This window comes from Lentinula edodes (genome assembly GCF_021015755.1).
Source record: "Lentinula edodes strain Le(Bin) 0899 ss11 chromosome Unknown C8R40scaffold_56, whole genome shotgun sequence".
NCBI lineage: Eukaryota > Fungi > Basidiomycota > Agaricomycetes > Agaricales > Omphalotaceae > Lentinula > Lentinula edodes.
This window is the reverse complement of record NW_025764362.1, coordinates 240,261-265,931: the sequence shown is the minus strand read 5'-3', so window position 1 is coordinate 265,931 and position 25,671 is coordinate 240,261. Positions and strand designations below refer to the sequence as shown.

Sequence of the window (25,671 nt, the reverse complement as noted above, 5' to 3'; positions counted from 1 at the left end):
CAAGGCAAAGCACAGAGCTCAACTTCCGGAGTGCAATAGACCTTGCAAGCAAGGTGATTTGGATAAAACGAGCGTCACGCGTCACCGTCTACATAATTCACACGTCGAAAAAACTTCAGGAATTCCCATTATTTTCCGGATCGACTGTAATTGAACACGCCTACTAGGTCTGGATAACGTCGGCCGTTTGCCGTTATTCAATTGCGACATTGTCGCTAGCAGTGGCCCCAGCAGCTCTGCTCGTAGCTTTACCAATCTCAACGCTATCGTGTGTTTCGACCTTGAATCCGCACTATTCAATACAATGGTGTTGATTGTACATGCCTCTTGGATGTGAGCTTTGGTTGTCTTTTTGCACAGTTCCTCCACTTCTTCCACTGTCTGCATTGCTGATCGTGGTGCGTGTAGTGTACAACAAAATTTATCAATTTCACACTCATGTAATCACGCCAGAGGGGGGGAGGGGGGCGTTGCATAACGGTTACTCGTACAACCTTCTACTGTGGCCGTGCGATACTCCATTTCGCGTTTAGACGAACAACCTCCGCCTGCCATGTGCTTCTCCTGTGCTGTGTGGTATCCTATCCCTCGGCCCTCCTTTTGACACCTTCACCGGATCTTGCAGCATGACTCGCGTACCTATCTTGCACCCTCTATCTGCAGTACGGTTACAATCGACGGGTATCCTGTAAAGCGACGCAACAATTTCCTTACCATCCTTTTTTTGGTTCCTCGTTAGGCTGTGGTACCTCTGCGATCGGGTTTTTTTTTCTAAATTTTCGTGTCTTTCAGCCCATCTGCTATGCAGTACTGCATTCATAAGTGTGCATCCAAATCGGACTTCCACTTTCAAACCCTGTCTTGCGCCCCCACCCGGCCCACCTGTTACATTCCACTCCATCGAAACAAGATGTGCGTCGTCATTGAACATTGTTCGCTGTTTCTCTAATTGTCATCTATATAGCATGAACGACGTTCAAATCCACCAGTATCATCAGCATCTGCAGTCTAACAACACTTATCTTGGTCGCCATGATGACTCGTTACCTGGTCCTGGCTTCTTCTTTTACAACGATTCGATGCACTATTGGTCTCACCCTATTCAACCAGGACAAGAGAAATCACAAAACTTCTTACCAAGTCAGATGTTGAACCGACCCGATACTTATGGTTCAATGAAGGAGGCCACCAGAATAATCTGCATGTGAAATTTGGTATTGCATGTTTTCGGGTTCGTACCTCTTCCTTCACCAATTCTTCTTTGTTGGAGTTCACGTTTTTGCAGCCCCGATCATACGCCGAACCCATCGACGGTGAGTAATAGCTCGATATATATACAATCGGTTACTCAATCTTGTACAGGTCGTCTTGCCGACTTAATCCCTGCCCAGTTCAAAACCAACACTCGTTGGATCGAAGCCGCGCCCACCATCTGCATGGCGGATATCAATGTCATAGATCACACTGGTGCTGCGGTCCCCGAAAACCTCCTTGCATCAACCCTTGGAGGTGCCACCGTGGACATCGCTTTTACACTGCGTGGTTGGAAGTTCGGTCGTGATGCGACCTGGGGTTTCGCTTTGGATGTTAAGCAAATCGTTGTACTCCGACCTGAACAAACAGAAATCGCACCTCCCTTCCCTTTCTATAATCCAATAACGCCACCAAGGTCTAACACTGCTTACTACCCCCCTATGCCAATGACACCTTCAAATACTGCCGGTACGCACACTGGCTTCTTCTATGCGTCTTTTCCTAACTACAATCACAGGGTCTTCAATTACACGCACAATGATGAGGTCGTCAAATGGTTATCCGGTGGTTCATGCACCTGTTCCCAGTAAGTTGCTTTCTTACTGTGTCATACACCCACTGACTGGTGTTGCACAGATTACATGGGACCTTACGCAAACTTTGCAAGCGGGGGTGGTGTCGGTTCCATTGGTAATGCTGTGCACCACTCTGACCAGGCGCTGTGTGAGCAACTATACTTACGTTCAGTTGGAGATGCTGACGAACATGTAGTGCATGGTGGGGGGAGTAACGTTCCCTCCATTGATACAGGCGTTGCACCTTATATCAACAATGCAAACATCATGAACGGGCCAACCAACATCCGCAACGGCGTCCATAGCAACGGCGTCAATAACGCGCCATTCCCATTCTTGAACACAATCAACCAACCGACTGACTTCAATCCCGGGGCTTCCTCCAATGGCATCACCTCCGATACCCAGAATTTCACATCAGGCTATATGGCGCAATATATGACCTCTTCTCATGTTGATGGTCAAACTCCGTCGTCAACGATGGTCGCAAATACTGCGGAGCCTCTGAACCCCCAGGTTCTTACCAGTCGCGTTCAACTTCGGTCGCCATTCCATGGATCCGCTAATGTAAACAATACCGCCTTGCAGCAACAACTCTTTACACACGAAGCGGAATTCATAACTGATGTCAATCCACCCAGCCCTAGTAAGCACGACTCTTTCATGCTTTGCCAATGATGCTTATACTCACTGTAGGGTGTTCTCAACCACCCTTTCCTCCAAATGAGGAACCGCGCTCAAACATCGTTATGCCCAACTTCGAGTGGGAGGATGATTCAATCGCCAAAAGCCCTTTGGTTATCTCAAAACGTAAACGTAGTGTGTCTTCTGTTACTCCGACAATCCTTGCTTAACATATACTTAACCCAACAGAAACGCGCACGTTCCCCGATATGCGCACATCTTCCGCGGTGAACACGACAGTGAATCGCAGTAGTCCTGACCACAGCAGTACCATTGGTAGACCAGCTGTTTCACAGGCCCAAGTACCGACCGGTACGTCTATCGCGACGTTGTTTCTTTTTCTTCACGTTACTGACGGTGTTGTAGTGCCTTATACGACCGACAGTTACCCAAACAACGCAGGTCCTGCTTCTGCGCGACCACTCAGCGGTAAACCTCCTATTTCTTTAATACCGACTGTCCATTGAACTTTGAGACAGCTTATCACACAACAGGCGAACACCACACCGGCACCCATACTCCCACCAACGAGGGTGATGCGGGTAACGTTAAAGGCCAAAAGAGGGCTGCACCCGACGAATCGGGGGATAATCCGATTCCGTCCAAGTCCGCAAAGTCAGATACCAGCCACCACGTTCGTGGTGGTAAAGGTAACTGATATCAACATTTCCGTTATATAAATGACAGTAGCGTTAAGTTGTCGAACGTTCTTAAAAGGTCTATGTATGACCACTTTCGGGATATCCATCCAACCCTTCTTAAAAGGTCTACTTATGACCACTTCCCGTATAACCTCCCGATCCTTCAGACTCTTTTGAACATGTTTGCGATCGTGTAATGTTGATCATTTCGGTCCCTTACTTGAAATTCAGTGTGATCTTCATAAGTTATTTCAGCTTTTGTGAATCAACAATGCGTTGACCAGTTCCGCTTCATCACACCAGTACAGGGTGGGTACACGAAGCCAAGCAAGGTGTAGGTCCCCGCAGGAGTACACTAGTACATATTATGTTCTACTTCCCCCCCAACGGTCATTATGTACATTATTCTTGTTATATATAATATATACTCAATAAAGATATGTAGGCCTCACAGCGATGTAAAAATGCTGAACTGCCTAGGCAACAACGCCAAGGTGCACGTCGGGGAACCCATTGGCCTTGATACGCTCAAGGAGCCACCAGAATGGCGTGGCATAAGTCAAGTCAGAACCCTTTGTATGGCCAGCACCACCAGTAATCATGCCACCAATACGGCCACGCAAGTCAGCAATTATCGAACCTGAATCACCAGGCTCCGAGAAAACTCCAACCTTATAACCATAGTTCATAATCCCCCACTCCATGGAGGTTTGGTGGATCGACATATCTAGGAAGTACGTACGAACGATAGAAAAAGGGCCGTTTGCGCGACCATAAGTGGTGCCAGTGGCATTACCATTCTTGACAACTACCAAGCATGGTTCGTGATTCACGTCCCACATGTCAGGGGTGTGCATCAAGCTATCAGGGATGATACTTTCGAGGGGAAGCAAGCGTTCTAAAGGATCATGTGCAAACTGCCAATTGTCGGAAAAACACTGGATATAGAATTCATCAGGTCCTCCCTTTGGTCCTAGGTATCAGTAATATTAGTATGTACCCTTATAGTCAAATACTCAAGAACGGAACGCACCGAGATCTATTTGGTTGCCCTGGAAGCCATCACCGAGCTTGGTTCGGTCGATACTGAATATTCCCCAATCCTCCGTGAAGCGCTGTTCACCGACACCGAGGCGGAGGGCTGGAGAGCAGATGATGTGGCCAAGAACGCGATTGTTGAATCTTTTCCAATTCTTGTTAACCTGCTCATACAACGCTCCGAGTGCCTCCATCGCCTCCAGGGAACTCTCGATTTTTGACCGATATTTATCATTTTCATTGGCAGGATCCTTCTGCCACTCCTCCCAGAGCTCGACCCAGGTGCTATGGTCTGCAATTCTGACTTTGATCGACTGAACGAGGTTGGCATAAGATCTCTTCCCGAACAAAAGGACGTCTTGGAGAAGTCCACCGGGGTGGCAAACATAATCAACATTGGCCTCCTTACGTCCAATGAGGACGTGACGGCAAGACAGGCCCAGGAGGTCATTGCTACCGTCACCCTTGGCAAGATAAAGAGCCATAGTCCCTTCTGTGTTGGGCCTGGCCCTTGTAGAGATATGAAGGCCAAGGGAAGGAGTAAGGGGACTAACGACGTCAACGACTGGGTCCCGAAACCGAACAGGTTTAAGAAGTTGAGGACCACTCTTAGACATGTAGAATGATTCGCGGAAGTCAATGTCGACATCAGTAATTTGGTAGACCTTGAGGAGATCCAGAAGTATCTGAGCCACATCGTGGGCAGCCGTGGCAGTGACAGACCCCGGGAAAACACCAACCCAGATAGTGACGGGACTGAGGACTGGGTACCCATATTCATCGTTACCTAAAGGTTCAGGTGCCCTGAAGCGAACAACATCAATAGTCGTGAAACGAATCTAAAAAATCCCAGTAATGAGCAAGCCTGCGACACGATAAAGATAAAGAGCTTATCAACTCCCCTCGTGCGCATCCATAATTTTGACAATCTCCCAACCCAGGTCGTCGTTCCACACCTTCGTAATCGGATGATTGAAAACTGGGGCTAACTCCTTCGAACGGTCCGGAGGCGAAAGAACGCAGGATTGGATCCACTTCTTGCCTGTACGGTAGAGTAACCTTGGTGCAGAATGGAGCCCTCCATAGTAAAGCCGAGCCTCCGTATCAGAGACAGCGTGCGGATCACTTGTAACGACGACGGCCGGGAAAAGAATTTGGTCCGGATCGTAGTTGGCCCAAACAGCCTCGTGAAGGGTCCGAACGCAGTCCTCGATGAATTCAGGAGAAAGCATTGAACAAAAGGAGGGACTTAATCAGCTCTTACACAAATTCTGCCAGTGAAATACAAACAACATTGTTTGGTCGTGCTTGACAGACATTCTATTTCCAATGAGCGCATCACGCTCCGCTCCGAAAGCTTGAAGGCGGCAGCCCAGTTATTGGCTTTGAATTGCGGATTATCATGATTATCATTGCTGCGTTATCTCTCTTATGGTGGTCAGAGTAGTTTAGCAGACTGAGATACGGTAAGAGAATGCGCGCTGCGAGCAAGAATTATTTAAGATCTAGATGTAACCATCCATGGCACGTGCGCAGCGCACGTACAATATCTGCGCCAAAATTCCCTTCAGCGAGGATTCTTGATTTTCAACGTCAGCCTCCTCGAGGGGTGTGCTTAACCTTTAGGCCTACCGTCGAGCCGGATTTTCGAATTTTTTCTCTTGAATTCCGTTCTGCCGTGTCACTCTGCCGTGCTTCCTAAGACTGAAGGGATTGCTTACTAATTTACCTTCGCTTGTACTCTGTCTCCACTCCTTTTCGTTGAATCCCAACTTCGGCTCTGCATTATATCGCATAACTGATTGGAGGCATGTTTTGCCCCTTTCAGTCCACACTTTCCTGAGGGATATCATCGGGCTACAAATTCTTTGGTATCTGGGAAGGTTTCTGGTTCGTTTTGTTCTCTATACACAATGCTAAGTCTTTCCTCAAGGATGATCGCCCGCTCGACAGTCACCTGATGGGTACTCGATGTAACCAGTTTGTCTCTCCTTTATTTCTCAATTGCACTTCGCTTTAGCCTTTCATTTTTACTATTTATGTATACTCCCAGAACACAAGCCGCTCTTGACTGTCCCGGTCTGTCTTTTCTTTCTTGTATCTCCATGATTATTCTGTACTAACCATCGCGTTTTCTCTCCATTTTCCAGTCCTTCCGGCCGGATTCTCCCCAAAGTGCAGTAGTATTCAGAATGCTCAAGGCTCTTTGGATAAGGGCGAGATCATCTCTCCGACCATCACTACCTCGCCCTTCTCTTTTAGCTTTGGCGTCGATGCTGCATCGAGCGCCACTTGCAATACTAGTGATCCACACGCTGTATCCCAGTCGGAGGCTCTATTTTACTATGCAGGGCTCCATTCTCAACCAACATTACTTTACCGCACGGGTAAGAAGTGGTCCCCACCCCGCGGACCTGAGGCCCAGCGCCCTTCAAAGGAATTAGTTCCAATTTTCAACCACCCAATTACGAAGGTGTGGAACGACGACCTGGGTTGGGAGGTTGTCAAAGTCATGGATGTGCACGAGGTGAGTAGAAAAGCTATTTCAATGTGTCGCAGGCTTTCTCATTGCTGGGATTTTTTAGATTCGCTTTACAACTATTGATGTCGTTCGCTTCAGGGCAGATGAAGTTTCAGAAGACGATGAGTGCAGTGGTGAGGCTAGGTACTCAGTCCTCAGTCCCGTCACTATTTGGGTTGGCGTCTTCCCGGGGCTTGTCACTGCCACGGCTGCCCACGACGTCGCTAAGATAATTCTGGATCTTCTCAAGGTCTACCAAATCGCCGATGTCGATATCGAATTCCGCGAATCACTGCACGTTTCTAATGCCGGTCCTCAACTTTTCAAAGCTGTTGATGCCGAAGATCCACTTGTTCACGTTGTCAGTCCCCTCACGCCTCTCCTTGGCCTTTGTATCTCTACTAGGGCCAGGCCCGACTCACAGGGTACTATGGCTCTTTACCTTAACAAGGGTGATGGTAGCGATGATCTCTTGGGTCTGTCTTGCCGTCACGTCCTCTTTGGAAACCAGGAGGCCAATGTTGATTATATTTACCACCCCAGCAGCCCTTCTAAAGATGTTCTTTTTCTTGGAAATACAGCCTATAAAGACATCATTGAGGCGACTGAAGCCAGTATTTCTAATTATACCCACGCGGCTCAGTGCTCCAAAAATACGATCAAAGGGTCGGGAAAGGATGCCAACACCGTTCATGACGAGACCAAGGCGAATCAGTCAGATGTTGGGAGCTCCTTGGCTGAGGCGGAGAAGGTGTTGAAGGCATTTACTAAATGAGCATTGAATAATCAGGTCAAGAACAATTGGAGAACACTAGACAGTCGTGTTCTTGGCCAAATCGTCTACTCCCCAGCCCTCCGCTTCGGCGTCGGCGAACATCGCTTCACGGAGGACTGGGGACTTTTCAGTATCGAACGTACCAAGCTTGGCGCCGGATTTTCCGGCAACAAAATAGATCTCGGTGTGTTTTGACTATCTGACTAATGCAATCTACTAATTCAGACCTAGGAACAAACTCAAGCAAGTTTAAGGATCGCTGTTTTCCTCGGATAGATGCCACCTGGCATTTCCGACATCCTGAAGGGCGTCTGCTTCCCCTGCAAGGCGTCATTCCTAACAGCTTGATGCAAGACCCTGACATGTGGGACTTGGATCGTGAACCATGCTTGTTGGTCGTCAAGAATGGACATGACATGCCACTGGTACCACCATGGGCCGCGCAAACGGCCCTCTTTCGGTTGTCCGTACTTATACCTTAGACATCTCGACCCATCATACCTCCATGGAGTGGGGGATCTTAAACTTTGATAGCAAGTCTGAAGTTTTTTCGAGAGACGGTGACTCGGGCTCCATAATTGCTGACGTCCGTGGCCGAATCGGGGGTATGCTCACTGGGGGTGCTGGCAGTACAGATAGCTCTGACTTGACTTATGCCACACCGTTCTGGTGGCTCCTTGAGCGTATCAAGGCCACCAATAGGTTCTCCCAAGTGCACCTTGGCGTTGATGCCTAGGTACTTGAACGAGGACTTAACTACATATCCTTATCGAGTAAAACATGTATAACAAACTATCAACAATATTACTGTAATGTACATTTCAATGACTAGGAGGGGGAGGGGAGGCCCAGTTGACGGTTTCGATATTGATGGAAAAACAACACTTGTTCTGTTGGGCAAAAAATATTATTTTGTCTATACAAGCGATTGAGCACGAGGAGCTTACGGCAAAGATACATAGAGCAATTCCAGTGAGAGAAGGGTCGTCGACCAGAGGTTTGATTCCTACTAGTGCTTCATACACCTCTTCACCTTCTTCATCCTCTATTCCTCCCTTTTCGCATAAGAGGAAGGCCAGAGAACTGGACCAGGGTCAACGAAGGTCATGCCATTATCTTCGTAGACGTTGTATCTAGCGAAAGCACCATTTGTTGCGTATAAGCTATCGAAAGAAGAACAGGAATAGCTCAGAAAATTCATTTTTTTAAATATGAATGAGCAGCGAAGACTTACGATCCTGCTCTCGTTCCCCCGGGCAGTTTCGTGTTACCACCATTTATAACATTGATCTGAATGCAACCAATATATAGCTGAGTGCCAGAGGTATCATCTTGAGCATTCCAAGGATTGTGAATCGCTCCCACCTAGTACAAGAAAGTTGTGAGGACTTATCCACATCTACAAGGACACCTACTTCTTGGCGAATGATATATTGTCCATTGGCAAGACCTTTCGGTATGGTGACAGTCCAGGAGGAACTGGCCTCAACTAGGATACGAGAATCAAGGCGACTAAATTCTATGTTCTCTAGAGGACGGAATCAAAACCTACTAAATCGAGCCATGCCCCAAAGACCACTGGTTCCAGGCGTGGGGTAGTATTCTTCAGGCTTGTTCTTCATCGTCTCGCGTAGACCACTTGATATAGTTTCCGATTTATCAATCCCGAACATAGCGAGCTTAACCCAGGAGCCTTGAGAGGCATCATAGGTAGTGCAGTCATCGTTGGTGCATTTAGCGATGTAGGACGCCATGGTACCCATCCTTCGTGAATCCAACAACAGGCGTTAAGACACATTGACCGAACAGGGGAACTCAATACTAACGCGTGGACCCAAGGGTTTTGACCTGCCGGAACGTTCCCAGTCCCTGGCTTGCCATCGAGCTCGCTGGTCGCTCCAACCCAGTCGACCCTCAAATCACTGCCTGCAGAGACGTTGATGATTTTAGGTGCACCTGCAGCACCTTCGCAAGCCATTTTACTGTCATCAGAATGAGGGTAAAATAGTAAGGATTAGTTCTTAATCAGAGACGACTCGACCGTACGAGTTATCAGAGAAGTCCTGAGGGAGTACATAAGATGGGCCTGCAGCTTGGTACATTTTTCTAGTGGCGGTCTGTTCGTTCACGGGGTCTGCATCCCAGTAGATCTTTCAGAAAAAAATTGCCAATCGTCAGAATATAGGAATGGATCAGAACTGAAGAGCCTACATTAGGACCGTCGTTGTAAATACCGTTCGCCAGTACACCTTTAATTTGCCCGTGTGCATTGACCTTATGAACAGCGAGAATTGACGCCAGTGTGAGTACGCCGAAGCGAGAAGCGTTGCTGAAGATGACCATGTCTGAGGTAGTAGGTCAGAGAAACTGGTGGGATCGATAATGCGAATTTCTGCTGCAGGACAGGCCTGGAAGGGCGGATAAGACTGTAAGAGGGAGAAAACGAAGAAAGACTGATAAGCCTACAGTTTTTTGTTATGTATTTATATTCATCAACGAAGCCATCCTGAACCACATCTTCATCATGTCCGTGGAGGAGCCTGAGGATCCAAATTACAGTATCACCTCAAGAACAGCTTGAAAGAAGCTACGAGTACGTAAAGGAGGTTCTCGAATAAAGACTATAACCGATAGGACTTGCAAGTAACACTGAGCGGCGCAAGCAGCTCCTGTATCGTTACTATATGACTATACGCTAATGCCTACCTTGCATTATCAGCAGTGGTAGGTGGAGGCGGTCGGAGGAAGAGACATATATAGGTTCTGTCCGGTTAAGGTCTCCTTGGTAACAACGACGAGCGGGGCTTGAGGATGGAAGGTGAAGGGTGTCAGGAGAGGGGACGACTGACATCGGATCTTCTACCGTCTTCAATCGGAGAAGTCGGAAGTCGAAGAAAGGGACAGTAACAGACGGTAACCTTCGTCGACACAATGAACAGCCAGAGCCCAGAGTCAGCTACATAGGAGCTCCCAAAGCAACGCTTCTCGGAGCCGACCCTGCGCCGCAACTGCCACATGTCGGGGCAAGTAGATCGGTCTTGAGCAGGTCTTGAGTCTTCAGATCTGTCTCTTGAATTAATATTGCCACAAGATGATAGAAGATAATGTGTTGTTAACAGCAGGTTGTCGAATAATTTCCGCGGGAGGACTGGACTATCTCTGAGACGCACATGGAGATAAGGATGTTCTATAGATGATGGATAAAGTAGTGTCTAATTGTAGTATAATGGCGAAAACAAGTGCATTCTGGAAGTTGAACTAAATCACCACCGATGAACCTCCGTTAGTGAACCTGATCTGAAAATGGGAAGGCAGCGACACACAGTGTTCTTTTAGTATATACAACGAATCATTGGTTGCATTCACGCGCTCTTTTTCCCAACTTCTGCTCCGAATTCAGCGACAGTCTCCAGCGATTGAGTCTTAGTCTGACGAGCGTTGGCCACACTAAGGTAAGTATCTGAAGAAAAGCTAACGTTACACGTGCAAGGGGATACGAGCCGAGAGACACGTACTCCAGAACAAACTGATAACACTGACAACGACGAATCGGAGGTGGTGGGGTATAAGCGCGAAGTTGATAATTTGAGTTGGGACAAATACGCCCCAGTTGCGGATAATGGTAGGGACATAAGCCTAATTATGGGAAAGGATGAATGAGGTGGACACGTCGTAGGTTGTTCACGACTCACAGCCTGGATCCTCGGGATGGCTTCCTTGGGTTTACCCTCCAAGATGCTCATAGAGCCGAAAAAGAATCCGACCGCCGCTATGGGACAATAAGTATAAAAAGGCGATTGGGAGTCAAAGAATATAAGTTCTCACCTGGCGTAAGCACGGCCTGATCGAGGAACACCTGAAAAGGTCAGAAAGCATGAGCGATTTTGTTGACTCGACGAGAACATCGAGTACACACCCGGTAAACGACTGCCTTGGTCGGGCTAGAGAATTTTATCGTGTTCAACCATTGGTACCATTTTGTCATAATCGGTCCAAAGAGGGCACCTGGAGGAAGAATCTTTTGTAAATATCAAGGAGAAAATTCAAACTTGGAGCAGCAGCAGTGCACTGGCATGAGGGATATCACATACCACCGTAAAATGTCAATCTCGCCGTTCTTGCAAACTAAAAGGCATCCAGAATGAGCATCAAAATGAAATGCACATATTTATTTTTGCCCAATATTTACAAAGAACAGATATAAGATAAATTGTGAAGCTCTAGGCAACTTACGTCGTGATTCTTTCCCTTTGCTTCAACGCCTTGCTGTGCAATAATATCACCAGCACCAAACAAGAACGCGGCGGTACAGCACTGAGTGAACATCGGCCTACGTTGCAGGGCTACACTGCAAATTTCCAAAGCAAGGAATCAGAGAACGTCAACAGTTAAAGTACGAAGATATACACACTTGTACATTCTAAGCATGGATGCCATTTTACGCGATGAGTAGAACGAGAGATTCCTGAGCTTTATAAATTCTCTGAATACTTCTGGATCGGGACAGAAAAAGTGTAAAAACACGTCAAGGAAAACTCTACGTGGTTGACTGCAGGAAAAGTTCAGTAAATACAAGTGCAAAGTGGAGCCCCAACGAGTGGTCTGTGCGCATCATTTCGTCCTTACGCGTAAAAATTGGATACAATCCCTTTGACAGCCTTTGTTTGTATGGGCGTATGGTCTAGAGGTATGATACCTGCTTTGGGTCTATTGTTATATCCTTTGCAGGGGGTCTTCGGTTCGAATCCGGATTCGCCCCACATTTTTTTCCCCCACTGGCTCCCGATTTACTTACGTTCACTGCGGGCGGGCTTTTCCACTCATTAAAAAGTCATCCTCTAATGACGGGAGCATGCGTTATTTATGCAACGGTTAATTTCTACGTTCACAAGCAACGAACACAACGCCCCGATGACATTATGCACTAGCTAACATTTCCGGCGCTATCCTCTGCTCAACTAAATTCAACTTGTTCACCCAACTCTCCAGCCTTTTCGCTAATCCACCAATTTGCTGTCGGGACAACACTCGGGGCTGGACCCAGGTGATTTGAGCTTTCTGGTCTACTTGGTCCATGGAACCGCGAATGAGTTTCAAACTGCGAGAACAGATACATTCAGTTTCGATTCGGTTTTTTGGCAAACAAGATCGAAGGTCAGGAAGGATTGAGTCAAGGAACGGCGCTCACCTTAGAGCTTTCATAACCAGATGCTCCACTTCATCGATTGGTAGCCTTGTCTCCTCCGCAATAGTGGTAAAGTTCATTGTACGATTATCCGCACTTCGTTTGAATACAGACTCGATGAGCGCCATGAGACAGATTTTTTGTCGGAGGAAGGGATAATTTTCTTGAAGTATCGGCTGATCGTTCGAAGGAGGAGCAGAAGAGAAGAGTAATGTCAATCATGCTGGCACGGATGAATGAAAAGAGAGGTGCTTTCGCATACGCGAGAATGGGGAATCAATGAATGAAGTAAAACCTACCTCTTGAGGAAGCAGCGGCGCGAGGGCCTCAAACTTGCCAATACTACCCTCGTTGAAAGTAAAGAGCAGTCTCTTGATCCATTCAAACGGTGTCCCATCCAGAGCGTCGAGAATGGGATGCATGAGCTGGAATGCAATTCATTGAACGTCATGAAAAGGGTACCGAAAGGATCGACCTCACCAATTCTCCAAAGTTATAGATCGTATCACCCAACAACGCGGAAATTCCTAGATCGTGCGCGCGTCCTAATCGCTCCTCTACTGTCATATCCGTGGATGGGTCCACACATGCAAGGTAGAGGAGGGAGTTGCGATAGTAGGGCGCGTATTCTGCTTTGGCCTTGGGGGTATCAAAATTTTAGGTACTTAGATCGAAGTGAAGAAGCGAGCGTAGGCAAACTAGAGATGAACCTTGTAATAGTCGGCTGCCACACCGTAATACGCCGCATTCACTCCATTCTCAACACTCTCCACACTATCGAGGATCTTCCAGGCCTCATCCATGTCGGCCTTGGTTCCCTCGAGGTCTCCATAAAGTAACTTAGCATGAGCAATATTGGCATAAAGGAGAATGTATGCTTCTGGGGAGGTTTCCTTGTTGATCCGAGTGAGAAGAGAAGTAAGGAAGGTTAGGTGGGTTTGAGGGTCTGCAATTGAAGATACATAAGAAATATCGTGATAGCACTATCACGAAAACGCACTATCAATCTCCTTTGAGACCTTAACACCTAACTCAACCAACCGAAGCTGGTTCATCTTCGATTCGAAATCGGTAACGAACCGCTCGAATACATCAACTCGAAATGGTTTCGACAATGGGTGTTCGACGAATGCGAACAGCTTGAGAGTTAGTTGATGCCATAGCCTAGGTGTAAGGATGAAGTTGAGTCTATGGTTTGTGAATCGCGTATATTCAAGCTCACTTTCGCGTATGCAGCGTTCTAAAGGACTCAAAGAACGGATGTAGTTCTTGAGGTGTTGAGGATATTGCGGTTCCGATGAATTCATCAAGAACGAGTTTTGGAGCTGGTGGGTGTGCATCCACGGCCATTGAAGAAGTAGACATTTTCCACCAGAGAATGCGGAGTATATGAGAGAGATAATAATGTGATAGAAAACTCGCGACGCGTCACTGAGTAAGTAAACAAGACCAAACGACTGAGGTCAAAGCGTAGCTTTCTAATCGGTATGTTCATTATTACTCATTGGTAGCCTTGTATGGTAGCTGGAAGCTTGATCTAGAGCTTTCACTGTGTGCATACAACCAACACTCTTTGTGCGCCACGAGAGTACATCTACGACTGCGACCAGAATTGGATTTATGAATGTGCAGTTGGGAAAGTCAGTTATCTAAATCATAGAAGGTTTATTTGCTTTCCCCTACCGTACTTGACTAATACTGCAATATACCCAGTCTCGCAAGGCAGAATTCGCAACGAATGAAGAAAATTCGACCACCCATTGGAACTAACACGGTACATGTCGAGGGCTCTTGGATTTCCGACCCTTGAACACGACTTGTACACATTGCATACACGAGGTTGTTGTTAGAGTTTTTTTTCTGTTCATTTCTACTGCCGCAAGCCCTGCGCGAGCTCATTTGTATCTCCGCATAGCTGTAAAACTGTACAGTTCTACTTGCATTATGAATAAATACTCAGAAATGATCGAGTGTGAGACGTTTTCTTGATAGCCATAAATACCTCTTTCGGTAACCACCACTATCCACGGGAAATTCGGAAACAACGTGCTCAGTGACTTACCCTTCACCCAGCTCTTCATCTTGTCCAGCAGCCTAATTTTCAGCAACCACTATTCAATTTAGGCAACTCGATATTAAACTATCCGAACTTGGCAGATCTTTCTCGGACTTTGTGGAATCCGAGCCGTGAACAGTGATTATCTAGTCGACGTCAGAACTATTAGAGGATAATGACTACGACGGCGTCGACGGCAGTCACGCTTACCCAGGACTCGACGTCGTCCCCTTTGCCCAAATTCAAGGCACCCTCAGTCGAAACATTCTCATTCAAAGCACCCTTGTTACCCGCATCTTCCGTTGCAGCCGCTGGCTCTTCGAAGCAAAGACGTGTCTCTCTTGCTCTGCCATCTTCGCCTCGAGTAGTTCCAACCTCCGCCTGGACTTTCCGTGACGACACTGGTCTCGAAGAGAAGAAGGGAAAGCTGCGGAAGATCGTCACTGACGGCGATGAAGAGTCTCATGAAAGGAAGCTCAGAAAGAAATGGTCCCAGGAAGAGACTCAAATGCTTGTAGATGGCTGTAATAGGGTGCGCGCATTAATCTTGCTTCATTTTCAGTTTATTGACAGGCTGTTCTCTAGCACGGAGTCGGAAATTGGAAGACTATTCTTAGTGATCCCACCTTGAAATTCGACAATAGATCTCCTGTGGACCTGAAGGACCGGTATGTCCGAGCTTTACTACACTATGCAAATAATTAATCTCATTTACAGCTTCCGTACATATTTCCCGGATGCCTACAAACAGCATTATCCCAATGCCCGCACACACCTTTCCACTAAGATACGCTCAACGCTTCCGGATGGTTCCTCTCTATTCGAAAAGACGCGGTCAAAGAAACGCCGACCCTTTACAGAGGAAGAGGACCGGGCATTAAAAGCTGGTTACGAGAAACATGGCACCGTCTGGGCAACGATCGTTAAAGACCCAATATTCCAAGAACAGAACCGACGCTCAACGGATTTACGAGATCGTTTCAGGAATGCATTCCCCGAACTTTATCAAGCTGCGGGTTACAAACCCCGGACGGCTGTGAAAAAGAAGATAGCCCCGACTGTTAGTAGTACGGCAGCGACGGCAGCTTCGACACCAGTCTTCACTTCAGGTCCCAGTACTCCTGCTACTTCACCAAAAAAGCAACTGATCCGTGCAGCGACCGATGATCAACTGGCAATGTCCACAACTGGTCCCGTCCGTATGCAGACCCGACGTCGTCGACGGAATACCTCCCAGGGCATCTTCCGTGGTGGAACGAAAAGCGTACCGCAGAGTAATGCTCCTTCTGAAGATGAAATGAGCTCCGGAGGGGAAGACGACGACGGGGTAGTCAAACCCATGCGTGTAACACGCTCTATCAGCAACTCTCTCTCTTCTTCCAATCTTCTTGGCTGGGGTCATAAACCTTCGCCATCATCTTTTTCTTCATTTTCCTCTTCTCCTGTGACATCAACAACAGCTACGGACGACGAAGTTGATAACGTTGCCGAAGTCACTGATATGATGGATACTTCTCTTGGGGAGTATGGCTATGACTTTGTCGTACCTCAGAATAGCAATGGCGACGGTGACCCCGGGAATAGCCATGGCGGTCTTACCACGATGATTGGCAAGTCAGCCTGGGGGACACAGGACTGGTTCTCCCCCAATCCTCGATTGGACAATAGTACCAATCACCCTACCGGCGGCAACACTTCCTCGTCTTCCACTTTTATGGAGGGCGGAGTAGGAAACTTGTCACCGTCGTCCCCTTTCTCCACATTCAGCTCGCCCCCATCATTTTCTTTACAAACTCTGAATTCACTCAACTCTGATCTATTGAACCCAATGTCCAATGGGCTCCATAATTTCAATTTCGCAGGCAACAATGATTCTAACGAGCATAATGGACACGGCGTATTCGACCGGTACGATCTCGTTCCTCCGACTGCCTCCAACCTTTTTCACTCCTACTCCCACTCACACACGAACTCGTTCTCCTCTTCATCATCGTATACCCCTTACGCGTTTTCTTCTGACATCGGTCTCGGAGACGACTACGATTCGCGGTCAGCGTTCTCAGATGAGTGGGCCTCCTCAGGTGTGGGAGGTGGTGCAATGAGCAGCAGCATGAGCATGGATGGAGGTATAGGAATAGGTGGTCCCGGCGGAAGAGGGTTCACTCATCACTCTGATTATGCGGGTGATTTGATTTTCAGCGCGAGGACGCACCAGCCAGTGCAACCATTCGCACAACAGGGTCTTGGCTTGGGCCTTTCGGGAATGGGCATGCCAGATATCCCTCAAAGCTCAGGTATCCATCCTCTTCAACTACACACGCATACCCCCGTATTATCTGCTTTACCTGGCATAGACGAGATTGAACTCACTGGGATCACATTGGAGGACTCGGTCATGACTGAATCCTCTCCGGATCTGGATGTTGGTATCATGGACATGTCGTCCCCGCCGTCGTCGGCTTCAAATACCCAACAGGATATGCTTCTACAGCAGAGGCAGTCGCAACAAATACCGGACGCTACAATTCGTCGCCGAAACCCTCATCCGAGGTCACAATCAGTCGTGTCTGAATCTCGACTACTCAGACCGCTGGCGTTCGAGGATTTAGTTGATATCAACTTGCGCAACCACAATGACGATGAAGATGGTAAAGGAAAAAACAATCACCTAATCCTGCTTACAACTGATCAAGACAATCTGGAATATCCTTCAGATGACGACGAACAGCATCTTACCCCACCTGCAACGCCGATCACACGACCGAGGCCGCTGAGAGGGTCGAGGAGGATATCTAGGAGAGTGGGAGGAGCGGGAGGCCAATATAACTCAATTCCCACTCACGGCCGTTCGGTTTCAGTTCCGCCAGTGGACCGACCGGGATCGGATAGTCCAGACTTGCCACATCATGCAAATTCTCAACCGGAGCTGAACAGACTTTCATCTTCGTCGCTGAACTATCAATTGGGACCGTCTTCTAGTATGGATATTATGGATCACTCTCCCTCATCGACGCGACAGCAAGAAACGCCAGCCTCTACAATAGGTGGTCTATCGACTCCCGCTGCTGCTGCCCAGATTCCTCTACCCAACCCACCAACTTTCGCTTCCCTGTTTCTAGCAACACAGGGTGAAGACCTGTACAATCTTCCGTTTTTGGACTTGCATTATTACGGTGGGAATCAAAGTAGTGGTCCGAACATTAGCGGAGGAGAGATGGTGCCTGCAATCCTAGATTCGGAAACTGGATCGTCCCGACAAGCATTGGATTTGGCACAAAGCGTTCGTTCGGTGTCCGCAACAACGGGCACGGGCAATACTTTTACGTTGGCTGGGAGGCGGATGATGCTGGACAAGGAAGGTAGTACTATCGAAGGCAATTCCAATGTCACCAAGGCTGGAGTCAGTGCTGTACCACTCTCTCAATCTCCACATTCTCCACCTCCACCAATGAGGTCTCATTCACTCTCTCATTCGCATACGCATTCTCAGCAGACGAAAAGTCGCCATTCAGGACATTTAGGCCATCATCAAAGAGGTCAGAGTATAGCGAACGTGATGAATGCTGGCTCGAGTGTGTGTCCGCAAGATTTAATTCTGAGGAGCGAGACGAACAAGAGGAAGAGGGCGAGCTGGGATGGAGCGAATTCGTGATGGTGAAAGCGGTAGGTTATAGTGGTGGTAGAGTCGTGTTTATTTCATTTAGTTATCTGTATCATTGCACTCTTCTCGCATGGCTCATCATTGATCATCATTCGCATTGCTTTTTTGCCATTATTAGGATTTTCGTTCTCGTCGTTACATTTCTTCTATGTACATGTTATGCTACATTACTACTACTACTACCATTTATCAGTCTATCATTGCTCCCTTTGCATCCTAGTAGGCAGCAGTTCTACTTGCTTCAAGTCCTGAAACAATGAACTTTGTTGTATCTAACCATCCTTCAAATTGTTTATTGCATTGATACCTCATTGTGACTGTTGACGCACTGTGTATTGCCGACCCTGTGAACTATGTCCGTGCCATCGAGAGAATGACAAGAATGAAAGAGATAATTCCAGGTACTGATCAGAGTGAGAATTGAGCGTCCGTGTATATATTGGCGAATTCAGGCCGGCATTCTCTCCGTCACTCTGTTTATGAGAGTCAATATGTCCTACCTTAAAGTCTCTGGGACTCAATTCGTCGATGGTGCTGGAGCACCAGTCGTTCTGCTCGGTGCAGGGCTTGGTGGGTGGATGATGTATGTTGTGTTCGCATATACAAGTCTATCTTGCTCAACAATTAAATATCCTGAATCATAAATTATGTAGGATGGAGAATTTCATATCAGGTGTGTATCTATTCTGATGAAGCTTCATTCTAGAAAGACCTTACACGCTCTTGCACTGTAATGCATAGGGTTTCCTGGATGCGAATTTCATATCCGAGAAGCTCTTGTTGAAGCTATTGGAGTTGAGAAAGCATCTTTGTTTTTCGAGAAGGTCCATCTCACATCTCCTATTGCTTACTCCCTGGCACTCAAGACCCCCTCTGAATGTTGACATCTACAGTTCTTGGACAATTTTTTTGCTGAGGCAGATGCAAAGTTTTTCAAATCTCTCAGTTTGAATTGTGTTCGGATAGCTATCAACTACCACCATTTTGAGGGTAAATACTTTACTGCTGAAGATGGATTATTAACCTCGTGGTGCTGATGTTGCTTCATCAGACGATATGAATCCCCGCGTTCTCAAAATTGATGCATTCAAACAATTAGACCGAGTCGTCACGCTGTGCGCCGCAGAAGAAATTTACACAATCATTGATCTGCATTCAACACCGGGAGGGTAAGCTTTATCCCACTCCCTCTGCCCTTGCTCATTAGCATCTCGGGCTAGACAAAGCGGTGGATGGCATGCTGACGCTGGCACCCATTTTGGTAATTTCTGGAAACACAAAGACTTTCAGGACCGCTTCGTCTGGCTTTGGACACAGATCGCTGATCATTACAAGGATAATATCTGGGTAGCGGGATATAATGTAAGTCTACGTTGTGAGCACTTGAATATAATCGTTTGTCCCTTGACTCTTCTCTGTTCGTGTAGTTGATGAACGAACCTGCTGACCCCCATCCTCACCACACTGGTCTAATCAGTATCTACGACAGAACATACGCTGCTATTCATGACACAGACCCCAATCACATCTTGTTCCTCGATGGAAATACCTTCGCTACAGATTTTACCAAGTTCCCCGAAGATTCTGCCACCAGATGGGGCTCCAATGTTGCATTTGCGATTCACGATTACTCGACCTTCGGGTTTCCGAATTCGCCAGAGGCTTATGAAGGTACTAATGATCAAAAGGACAAAATGAAAGCATCTTATGCTAGAAAACGTAAATGGATGGATGAGAGAGGGTTGTGTGTCTGGAACGGAGAATGGGGGCCTGTGTATGGTAGGGAGGTGTACGACGGCGAGCAAACAGAAGATATTAATCGCAGGCGGTATATGGTTCTGAAGGACCAATTGGAGACATATCGAAAAGTAATGACGTTCGGTTTTTTTCCAATCATGCTTATTCAGTGCTGCATCCCAGGACTCCCTCAGCTGGTCTATCTGGTTATACAAAGATATCGGCTTCCAAGGAATGGTATATGTTTCCCAGGATACGCCATACATGAAGCACTTTCGGGAGTTTCTTCTCAAGAAGCACCGACTTGCCGTTGATGCTTGGGGAGCAGACGATAAATATGTCAAGCCCATTTATGAACCTATTGTAAACTTGATCAAGGAGGAAGTGGCTGAACCAAATCAAAAGCTTTACCCACCAATCTGGAGTTTAGAAAACAGGGTGACCAGAATTTCACGTACGATTTTGGTGGCCGAGTTTCTGGTCAAGGAATGGGCGGAGTTGTTGATCGGGAAAAGTGATAAAGAGTTGGTGGATTTTGCAGAGAGCTTTGCGTTCGAAAAGTGTAAAAAGAGGGAGGAATTGAATAGTATTCTGAAGCTCAATGCACTAGAAATGTAGTACTATGCAGCTATGCATTCTTATATCTGCATAGCATTGGAGGCAACGAGAACTGACGAGGACGAGATACCTTCCACTATCAATTGTGGGAAAAATACGTCAGTTCCCCTAAAAAAGAAACGCCAGTGTGGATATTTGTACACGAACGATATCATGTAGTTTTCTCATCTCACTGTCATCTCTCTTACTACGTCTCTTCGCAGAGCTACAATGCCAATATCTCGTCTTGTACCAGGGCGGTATCCCTCACCAAACACATCCCCCATCGCTGATAAAATCAGAGAACGACGAGGAGCAAGAGGATTGACTCCCCTTGATGGAACTTTGCTGCACGTTCCGCCTGTTGCCGAAGGATGGAATAGTCTTCTTGGAGCAGTTAGGACAAAAGGAAAGCTGAGCGCTGATATCAGAGAATTGATGGTGAGTTATAGTTGTGCCATGCGTGCAATATCCTTTTCAATGAAAGCATCGTTATAGATATTGCGAGTAGCAGCGATAAACCACGCTGCATTTGAATGGATCCACCATGAGCATGTCGCTAGAGACGCTGGACTGACCACAGAACAATTATATGTAATTCGGGATACATCTTTTCTCCCGTCCCCTGGAAATGCAATATTGTCTCCTCTGCAATCTGCTGCTCTAGCATTTGCGCATCACTCTACTTCCACTGTAAAAGTTCCGCCAGAAGTAACACTGTCTTTAGCCGATGCACTTCGTAGCTCTATCGCTTCCGGTTCCAATGATACAGAATCGTTGGCACAAGACCTTCTCGTTGAATCTGCCGCCGTCGTCGCCTCTTATAACATGGTTTCTCGCTTCCTTGTATCCCTCGATGTGGCAGCTATGTCAGATTTCCCTCCGCCTTGGCCCGCAACCAAGTCCACTTTCAAGGTACCCTTATCTGTAGACCCGGCCAACGGTGTATTGGAAGATGGTCATTTCCTTTATGCCGAAACTCACGTAACAGATCCCGATGCACCTTGGATTGTATGTGCAAATTCCCTCCTCACCACCACTGATATGTGGGAATGGGCTTTGGAAAAGATGCTGGCCCCGCAACCGCATGGAGCGAAGGAAGTAGAAACGCTTGGAACAGAAGGAATGCTGCCGGATGGTTTATTCTTGGGAAAATACAAGACTTTCAATGTTTTACTTCACGATCAGAGAGGCCATGGTAAATCGTCGTTCCCCTCAAACACGAAGCCAGACGGACTCCAATGCACAATTCCCATTCTTGCATCTGACATCGCATACCTCATATCCACACTCATCTTACCCTCATCTTCATCTGTACGAAGCACTATCGACTCTGAGCCCAAGGTTCATGCAGTGATTGGGGTATCTCAAGGTGGTGCAGCCGCACTCGCATTCACAGCAATGTACCCTTTGCTCACAAAATCGGTTGTGTCGTGCGATACGGGTCCACGAACGCCGGAAGGAAATAAAGCTGCTTGGACTGAGAGAATTGAGCTTGTGAAAGCAAACGGAGGTGGCGAGGATGGAATGAGAAAGCTGGCGGCTATCACGGTGCCAAGATGGTTCCCCGCCCCAAGTAGATGTTCGACAGAGATGTATCTTCCCGGGCAAATATTGTCTCCTCCTTCTTCCCCTGAAGTTAGCTCTATATATGGGCGTCGACCACGTTCTGAAGCACTCCAAGCACAACTTGTAACAACATCGCTGGATGGATTCATTGTCGGTGCATCTGCATTACAGGATTACGATCTTCTCGCCGGCACAGGCATGAACCGATCCCTTCTTGACGTTACCAGCCCTGCCGATCCCAAAGTATTACTTATCGCTGGAAGCTTAGATGGGGGAGGGAAAGTGTCGAGTGGAATGGGTAAATTGAGGGATGCGTGGAATGCGAAGAGGATACCAGCAGGTGGAGGGTCTGTCAAATTAGAAGTAATAGAAGGTGCAGGACATTTGCCGATGGTTGATGAGACGGAAAAGTGGTGGGATATTGTTGGTAAATGGTTAGCGGGGATCTGAGCGTCTTGTCAAATGCCAGTAAATTTCATATTTCCCATTCGATCTTATGCTGTACAACAAAGCGATCGACTACGCTTCTCACTCTCCGTAACACCCGCCTAGAAGTTAACGACCATACCAGGCGGCCAACTGTCAATCTTCCAAGTATGCCATTTCGCTACCGGCAGTCTAGCATGTACTGTGCCTTTTGAGATAGTTAATCGGTCGATATGCATGTTAGCCTTCGGCAACATCTTGCTTACCCATTTCGGCACAAACCACACGAAGTTTGAGGGGATTTTCCTTCGCATGTGGTAATTCTGGATAATTTGGAGATTGAAGGAGATGTCGGTTCAAAATTTTCATGAAGAATGGACTGCCGTCATTATGTGGTTTAAACCGGGATTTCGAGTATCTGCCAAACAAGAGATAAACTCCTGAGGGGATTTTTCTCAACTTGAGAAATTCGCCAACGCGGGCAAAAAATCCGGTAGGAATATACACCTAAGCAAAAGGGAGACAATCAACTTAAATCGAGATGAGTAAAATTGGGTCTCGTACCCGCTCTGCCGTTAGTATTACTTGCTTTTCAGTAGATACAACGCACTGAAAGCCGGGGACGTCAGTAATGGGAATGAGATTGAATACGGAAATAATACTAACCTCCCAGACACCTGGAACCTCCTTTTTCCAAGGCACAGGTTCAAGATATGCTCCACCTCCAAGGGGAAAATCCGCGCCAGTCTCGAACTTGCTTCCTTCGGTTATGGGAAAGGTGGTGAATCCATGCAAGCTGAACTCCCGTGCTCTGGGCTACCAATGATGATTCCAAAATCGATCCGTCGAGGCATTGGGGAAATTGACTGGGGTGTACTTACTTCATAGTCTGTGTACATATACCCCAAAATAGCATTAGAAGATTTCTCTCTGGCGGGCTGAGAGGCTCCAGCATCTCGAGTGACAACGTGAGGCGCTGGCGTAAAATTGCGCGGAGGACTCGGACTATACAGAGACGTGAGATTCATTGGAGAAGCAAAGACAGCTGAAATAAGCAAAAATGAAGCAAATAATATATGCATGAAGATGAAGATGTTGGAGGATGCTACTAGACAGAGGCCAGCTCTGCTTTGGAAAGTTGGGAGAGAAGATGGAAAACGAAATTTGCAATTCGCTATTACCCAAGGTCCTCCGACGGAGAATAAAGTGACCCCAATGACTATCTTCCCCCACAACTAAGCACAGAATTTTCTACATATTCATCCTTTCGTTGAAGTGTTGTAGTAGTACTGGGAAGAACTAAAAGACGGATACATGTAGACAGATACTAGGACCTTGCTAGTAGTAATAAAGGGTTGTAGGGAGACCACGATAGGAGAGAACGTCAAACAAATGAGCGTACAGTAATGCTTCAGCCTTTACAAACGTTAGCAACAAAGAAAGACGAAGTGAATGCAATGAGGATGATAAGGTAAGAGCTAGAGATGTGAAGGGAAAGTACTCATCCCGCAAACGAAATCGCCAGTGGAAAAAGGTAGTGTAATCCTTGGTCAATAGGAGATAGAATCTAGTGCCGTTACCCACTAGTCGCTCATTTCGGGATAGCCTTTCGACATCATTATGTATACCGCATAATGGATCCATATCCATTGGTCGGGCCATTCACAGTCCCAAGACAGCGCCGCACAGCACACATACAATGATCATCACGGCGCTAGAGTGTGGAAGGCCATGGACTTCGATTGCACCATTACTTGCTGCGCCTAACGCGGAACCAGAACTAGTTGGTGCGGTAGCACCTGTTATGCTCGAGCTGAGGGTGACTGCAAAGCCTGAAGAGGCTGGCACCGCTCCTTTATCTGCGCCTGAACCGACAGACAGAGAAACAGTTGAAGATTGGACAGTAGAGGCAATTACGGTGCTAATTGATCTGGTGGCACTCGAAATGGACGTGGATGGCGTCGCCACACTAACTAAACTGGAAGCTTCACTCTGATGCGAAGTAGCTGTGACCAAATCGGTGGAAGTAATAGATGAACCTGGCACGATGGTGAATGAGGTTTGTACCGCAGTGGATACAGCTATGGAGGTGGCCGTGACGAGTACGAGTAGAGGGGCGCTCGTTCTATGAGATGTAAAGGCTGGTGCTTAGAACTGAAAAAAAAACGTAGTCTGGAAGCAACCGGAATGACTTACGTCGACTCTGACTCCAAGCTACTTTGTGAGAGTGCCGCCGCCGCCGATAGAGATACAGCAGTAAAAGCGAGAGCCAATTGCAACCTTGTGAAAGCAATCATCATCGTGTTGTGCAGCTTATCGTTTTTTCTAGGCGAAGGAACTGAAGAACAGAAGTCTGCGAGGCTGAGTATGAAATCTCTAGAAACTCTTCAGGTGCCGAAGAGGGTGAAAGGTGGGGGTATAAGGACTGGTGGTATGAAGGAAAGAATGAAAGAAACGAAACCAGGATATATGTAAACGGTCAAGCAAGGTTGGAGCACGGAATATATACCCCACTTATATTCCCATCGTGTACATATTCCCCTGTGTGGATAGGCAGTAGCACAAATTCCATCTGTGTATATATCTGATTCACGTACACAATTACAGCCATATGGCGCAGTTGCAGCAACCGTGCAGCTTGTCCGAAGGTCCATTTGGAGCCAGTTGAGATTACTTACAAGCTCAGCCAGAGCTCAGCAGACTTGTAGATGATTCAGACCTGTTCAGAACTGGATCGGGTTTGTGTATAGCAACCAGTTACTTCCCGCCATACAACCATCAGGCGCTCAAAGCTCCACAAGTTCAAAAGGGCAATTGTAACTGCCAACGTCCAAGTGGAGGGGGGATGGGTGTGTGGAGTGGAATTACCATGGAGAGAAGCCGACTGGAAGGCTAAAGGAAAATACGCGTAAATCGGATCAAGCTCCGATATTTGTACAACAAACAACGGGA

The 25,671-nt window shown here is 47.2% G+C and overlaps 12 protein-coding genes and 1 non-coding gene across 13 annotated transcripts; 7 read left to right on the top strand and 6 right to left on the bottom strand.

Moving 5' to 3' along the window:
* Positions 1 to 1,128: 1,128 nt before the first annotated feature.
* Positions 1,129 to 1,728, top strand: C8R40DRAFT_747941 (uncharacterized protein). Its single transcript, XM_046236095.1, has 2 exons — positions 1,129 to 1,313; positions 1,363 to 1,728. Exons 1-2 carry the CDS (start codon positions 1,222 to 1,224, stop codon positions 1,559 to 1,561), a joined length of 291 nt encoding a protein of 96 aa, XP_046080466.1. The 5' UTR covers positions 1,129 to 1,221; the 3' UTR covers positions 1,562 to 1,728.
* On the top strand, positions 1,701 to 3,014 carry C8R40DRAFT_1131345 (uncharacterized protein). The gene is made up of 6 exons (XM_046229208.1): positions 1,701 to 1,840; positions 1,891 to 1,977; positions 2,026 to 2,475; positions 2,526 to 2,825; positions 2,880 to 2,942; positions 2,993 to 3,014. The coding sequence occupies exons 1-4, from the start codon at positions 1,744 to 1,746 to the stop codon at positions 2,681 to 2,683; spliced, it is 792 nt and encodes a 263-aa protein (XP_046080465.1). The 5' UTR covers positions 1,701 to 1,743; the 3' UTR covers positions 2,684 to 2,825; positions 2,880 to 2,942; positions 2,993 to 3,014.
* Positions 3,015 to 3,630: 616 nt separating this feature from the next.
* C8R40DRAFT_1059695 (uncharacterized protein) lies at positions 3,631 to 5,424 on the bottom strand (the record flags this gene model as incomplete). Its single annotated transcript, XM_046225284.1, has 3 exons — positions 3,631 to 4,127; positions 4,188 to 5,031; positions 5,119 to 5,424. The coding sequence occupies 3 exons, from the start codon at positions 5,422 to 5,424 to the stop codon at positions 3,631 to 3,633; spliced, it is 1,647 nt and encodes a 548-aa protein (XP_046080464.1).
* An 807-nt stretch (positions 5,425 to 6,231) lies between these two features.
* Positions 6,232 to 8,224, top strand: C8R40DRAFT_1176858 (uncharacterized protein; the record flags this gene model as incomplete). The annotated part of the gene is made up of 6 exons (XM_046232583.1): positions 6,232 to 6,271; positions 6,343 to 6,719; positions 6,778 to 7,464; positions 7,504 to 7,672; positions 7,720 to 7,951; positions 8,023 to 8,224. 6 exons carry the CDS (start codon positions 6,232 to 6,234, stop codon positions 8,222 to 8,224), a joined length of 1,707 nt encoding a protein of 568 aa, XP_046080463.1.
* Positions 8,192 to 10,073, bottom strand: C8R40DRAFT_748178 (glycoside hydrolase). The gene is made up of 8 exons (XM_046236096.1): positions 9,700 to 10,073; positions 9,535 to 9,638; positions 9,315 to 9,470; positions 9,041 to 9,252; positions 8,904 to 8,977; positions 8,723 to 8,853; positions 8,436 to 8,651; positions 8,192 to 8,378 (listed from the first exon to the last, which is right to left on the bottom strand). The coding sequence occupies exons 1-7, from the start codon at positions 9,829 to 9,831 to the stop codon at positions 8,534 to 8,536; spliced, it is 927 nt and encodes a 308-aa protein (XP_046080462.1). The 5' UTR covers positions 9,832 to 10,073; the 3' UTR covers positions 8,192 to 8,378; positions 8,436 to 8,533.
* A 777-nt stretch (positions 10,074 to 10,850) lies between these two features.
* C8R40DRAFT_1074174 (uncharacterized protein) lies at positions 10,851 to 11,925 on the bottom strand (the record flags this gene model as incomplete). Its single annotated transcript, XM_046226673.1, has 8 exons — positions 10,851 to 10,948; positions 11,004 to 11,124; positions 11,181 to 11,257; positions 11,314 to 11,344; positions 11,405 to 11,493; positions 11,580 to 11,613; positions 11,722 to 11,836; positions 11,900 to 11,925. 8 exons carry the CDS (start codon positions 11,923 to 11,925, stop codon positions 10,851 to 10,853), a joined length of 591 nt encoding a protein of 196 aa, XP_046080461.1.
* A 233-nt stretch (positions 11,926 to 12,158) lies between these two features.
* C8R40DRAFT_t268 lies at positions 12,159 to 12,247 on the top strand. The gene has a single exon. It is a non-coding gene; the product is annotated as a tRNA-Pro (tRNA).
* Positions 12,248 to 12,405: 158 nt separating this feature from the next.
* On the bottom strand, positions 12,406 to 14,023 carry C8R40DRAFT_1059765 (uncharacterized protein; the record flags this gene model as incomplete). The annotated part of the gene is made up of 7 exons (XM_046225296.1): positions 12,406 to 12,586; positions 12,677 to 12,849; positions 12,973 to 13,098; positions 13,154 to 13,312; positions 13,384 to 13,619; positions 13,674 to 13,837; positions 13,896 to 14,023. The coding sequence occupies 7 exons, from the start codon at positions 14,021 to 14,023 to the stop codon at positions 12,406 to 12,408; spliced, it is 1,167 nt and encodes a 388-aa protein (XP_046080460.1).
* Positions 14,024 to 14,904: 881 nt separating this feature from the next.
* C8R40DRAFT_1176855 (uncharacterized protein) lies at positions 14,905 to 18,381 on the top strand (the record flags this gene model as incomplete). Its single annotated transcript, XM_046232582.1, has 3 exons — positions 14,905 to 15,261; positions 15,315 to 15,397; positions 15,447 to 18,381. 3 exons carry the CDS (start codon positions 14,905 to 14,907, stop codon positions 18,379 to 18,381), a joined length of 3,375 nt encoding a protein of 1,124 aa, XP_046080459.1.
* A 500-nt stretch (positions 18,382 to 18,881) lies between these two features.
* C8R40DRAFT_1059714 (glycoside hydrolase family 5 protein) lies at positions 18,882 to 20,745 on the top strand (the record flags this gene model as incomplete). Its single annotated transcript, XM_046225288.1, has 8 exons — positions 18,882 to 18,973; positions 19,044 to 19,063; positions 19,132 to 19,214; positions 19,284 to 19,380; positions 19,442 to 19,559; positions 19,611 to 19,752; positions 19,818 to 20,258; positions 20,311 to 20,745. 8 exons carry the CDS (start codon positions 18,882 to 18,884, stop codon positions 20,743 to 20,745), a joined length of 1,428 nt encoding a protein of 475 aa, XP_046080458.1.
* A 210-nt stretch (positions 20,746 to 20,955) lies between these two features.
* C8R40DRAFT_1059692 (Alpha/Beta hydrolase protein) lies at positions 20,956 to 22,743 on the top strand (the record flags this gene model as incomplete). Its single annotated transcript, XM_046225283.1, has 4 exons — positions 20,956 to 21,165; positions 21,223 to 21,825; positions 21,886 to 22,306; positions 22,364 to 22,743. The coding sequence occupies 4 exons, from the start codon at positions 20,956 to 20,958 to the stop codon at positions 22,741 to 22,743; spliced, it is 1,614 nt and encodes a 537-aa protein (XP_046080457.1).
* Positions 22,744 to 22,792: 49 nt separating this feature from the next.
* C8R40DRAFT_747733 (uncharacterized protein) lies at positions 22,793 to 24,716 on the bottom strand. The gene is made up of 5 exons (XM_046236094.1): positions 24,122 to 24,716; positions 23,601 to 23,724; positions 23,284 to 23,535; positions 22,986 to 23,226; positions 22,793 to 22,927 (listed from the first exon to the last, which is right to left on the bottom strand). The coding sequence occupies exons 1-5, from the start codon at positions 24,379 to 24,381 to the stop codon at positions 22,842 to 22,844; spliced, it is 963 nt and encodes a 320-aa protein (XP_046080456.1). The 5' UTR covers positions 24,382 to 24,716; the 3' UTR covers positions 22,793 to 22,841.
* Positions 24,092 to 25,261, bottom strand: C8R40DRAFT_747712 (uncharacterized protein). Its single transcript, XM_046236093.1, has 3 exons — positions 25,181 to 25,261; positions 24,916 to 25,104; positions 24,092 to 24,844 (listed from the first exon to the last, which is right to left on the bottom strand). The coding sequence occupies exons 2-3, from the start codon at positions 25,017 to 25,019 to the stop codon at positions 24,382 to 24,384; spliced, it is 567 nt and encodes a 188-aa protein (XP_046080455.1). The 5' UTR covers positions 25,020 to 25,104; positions 25,181 to 25,261; the 3' UTR covers positions 24,092 to 24,381.
* Between the last annotated feature and the right edge of the window lie 410 nt (positions 25,262 to 25,671).

What these genes read in the sequence shown, in the direction of transcription:
- C8R40DRAFT_747712 (XM_046236093.1), bottom strand. Translation starts at nt 25,019, where the DNA reads ATGATGATTGCTTTCACAAGGTTGCAATTGGCTCTCGCTTTTACTGCT. An exon ending in AGCTTGGAGTCAGAGTCGAC is followed by an intron (nt 24,845 to 24,915) that starts GTAAGTCATTCC and finishes TACATCTCATAG; the next exon opens with AACGAGCGCCCCTCTACTCG.
- C8R40DRAFT_1131345 (XM_046229208.1), top strand. Translation starts at nt 1,744, where the DNA reads ATGCGTCTTTTCCTAACTACAATCACAGGGTCTTCAATTACACGCACA. An exon ending in GGTTCATGCACCTGTTCCCA is followed by an intron (nt 1,841 to 1,890) that starts GTAAGTTGCTTT and finishes GGTGTTGCACAG; the next exon opens with ATTACATGGGACCTTACGCA. An exon ending in CCACTCTGACCAGGCGCTGT is followed by an intron (nt 1,978 to 2,025) that starts GTGAGCAACTAT and finishes ACGAACATGTAG; the next exon opens with TGCATGGTGGGGGGAGTAAC.
- C8R40DRAFT_747941 (XM_046236095.1), top strand. Translation starts at nt 1,222, where the DNA reads ATGTTTTCGGGTTCGTACCTCTTCCTTCACCAATTCTTCTTTGTTGGA. An exon ending in ATACGCCGAACCCATCGACG is followed by an intron (nt 1,314 to 1,362) that starts GTGAGTAATAGC and finishes AATCTTGTACAG; the next exon opens with GTCGTCTTGCCGACTTAATC.
- C8R40DRAFT_747733 (XM_046236094.1), bottom strand. Translation starts at nt 24,381, where the DNA reads ATGGCCCGACCAATGGATATGGATCCATTATGCGGTATACATAATGAT. An exon ending in ATATGTACACAGACTATGAA is followed by an intron (nt 23,536 to 23,600) that starts GTAAGTACACCC and finishes CATCATTGGTAG; the next exon opens with CCCAGAGCACGGGAGTTCAG. An exon ending in TGTGGTTTGTGCCGAAATGG is followed by an intron (nt 22,928 to 22,985) that starts GTAAGCAAGATG and finishes CTATCTCAAAAG; the next exon opens with GCACAGTACATGCTAGACTG.
- C8R40DRAFT_748178 (XM_046236096.1), bottom strand. Translation starts at nt 9,831, where the DNA reads ATGGTCATCTTCAGCAACGCTTCTCGCTTCGGCGTACTCACACTGGCG. An exon ending in TTGGGGCATGGCTCGATTTA is followed by an intron (nt 8,978 to 9,040) that starts GTAGGTTTTGAT and finishes CTCGTATCCTAG; the next exon opens with TTGAGGCCAGTTCCTCCTGG. An exon ending in GGGGGAACGAGAGCAGGATC is followed by an intron (nt 8,652 to 8,722) that starts GTAAGTCTTCGC and finishes TTCTTTCGATAG; the next exon opens with CTTATACGCAACAAATGGTG.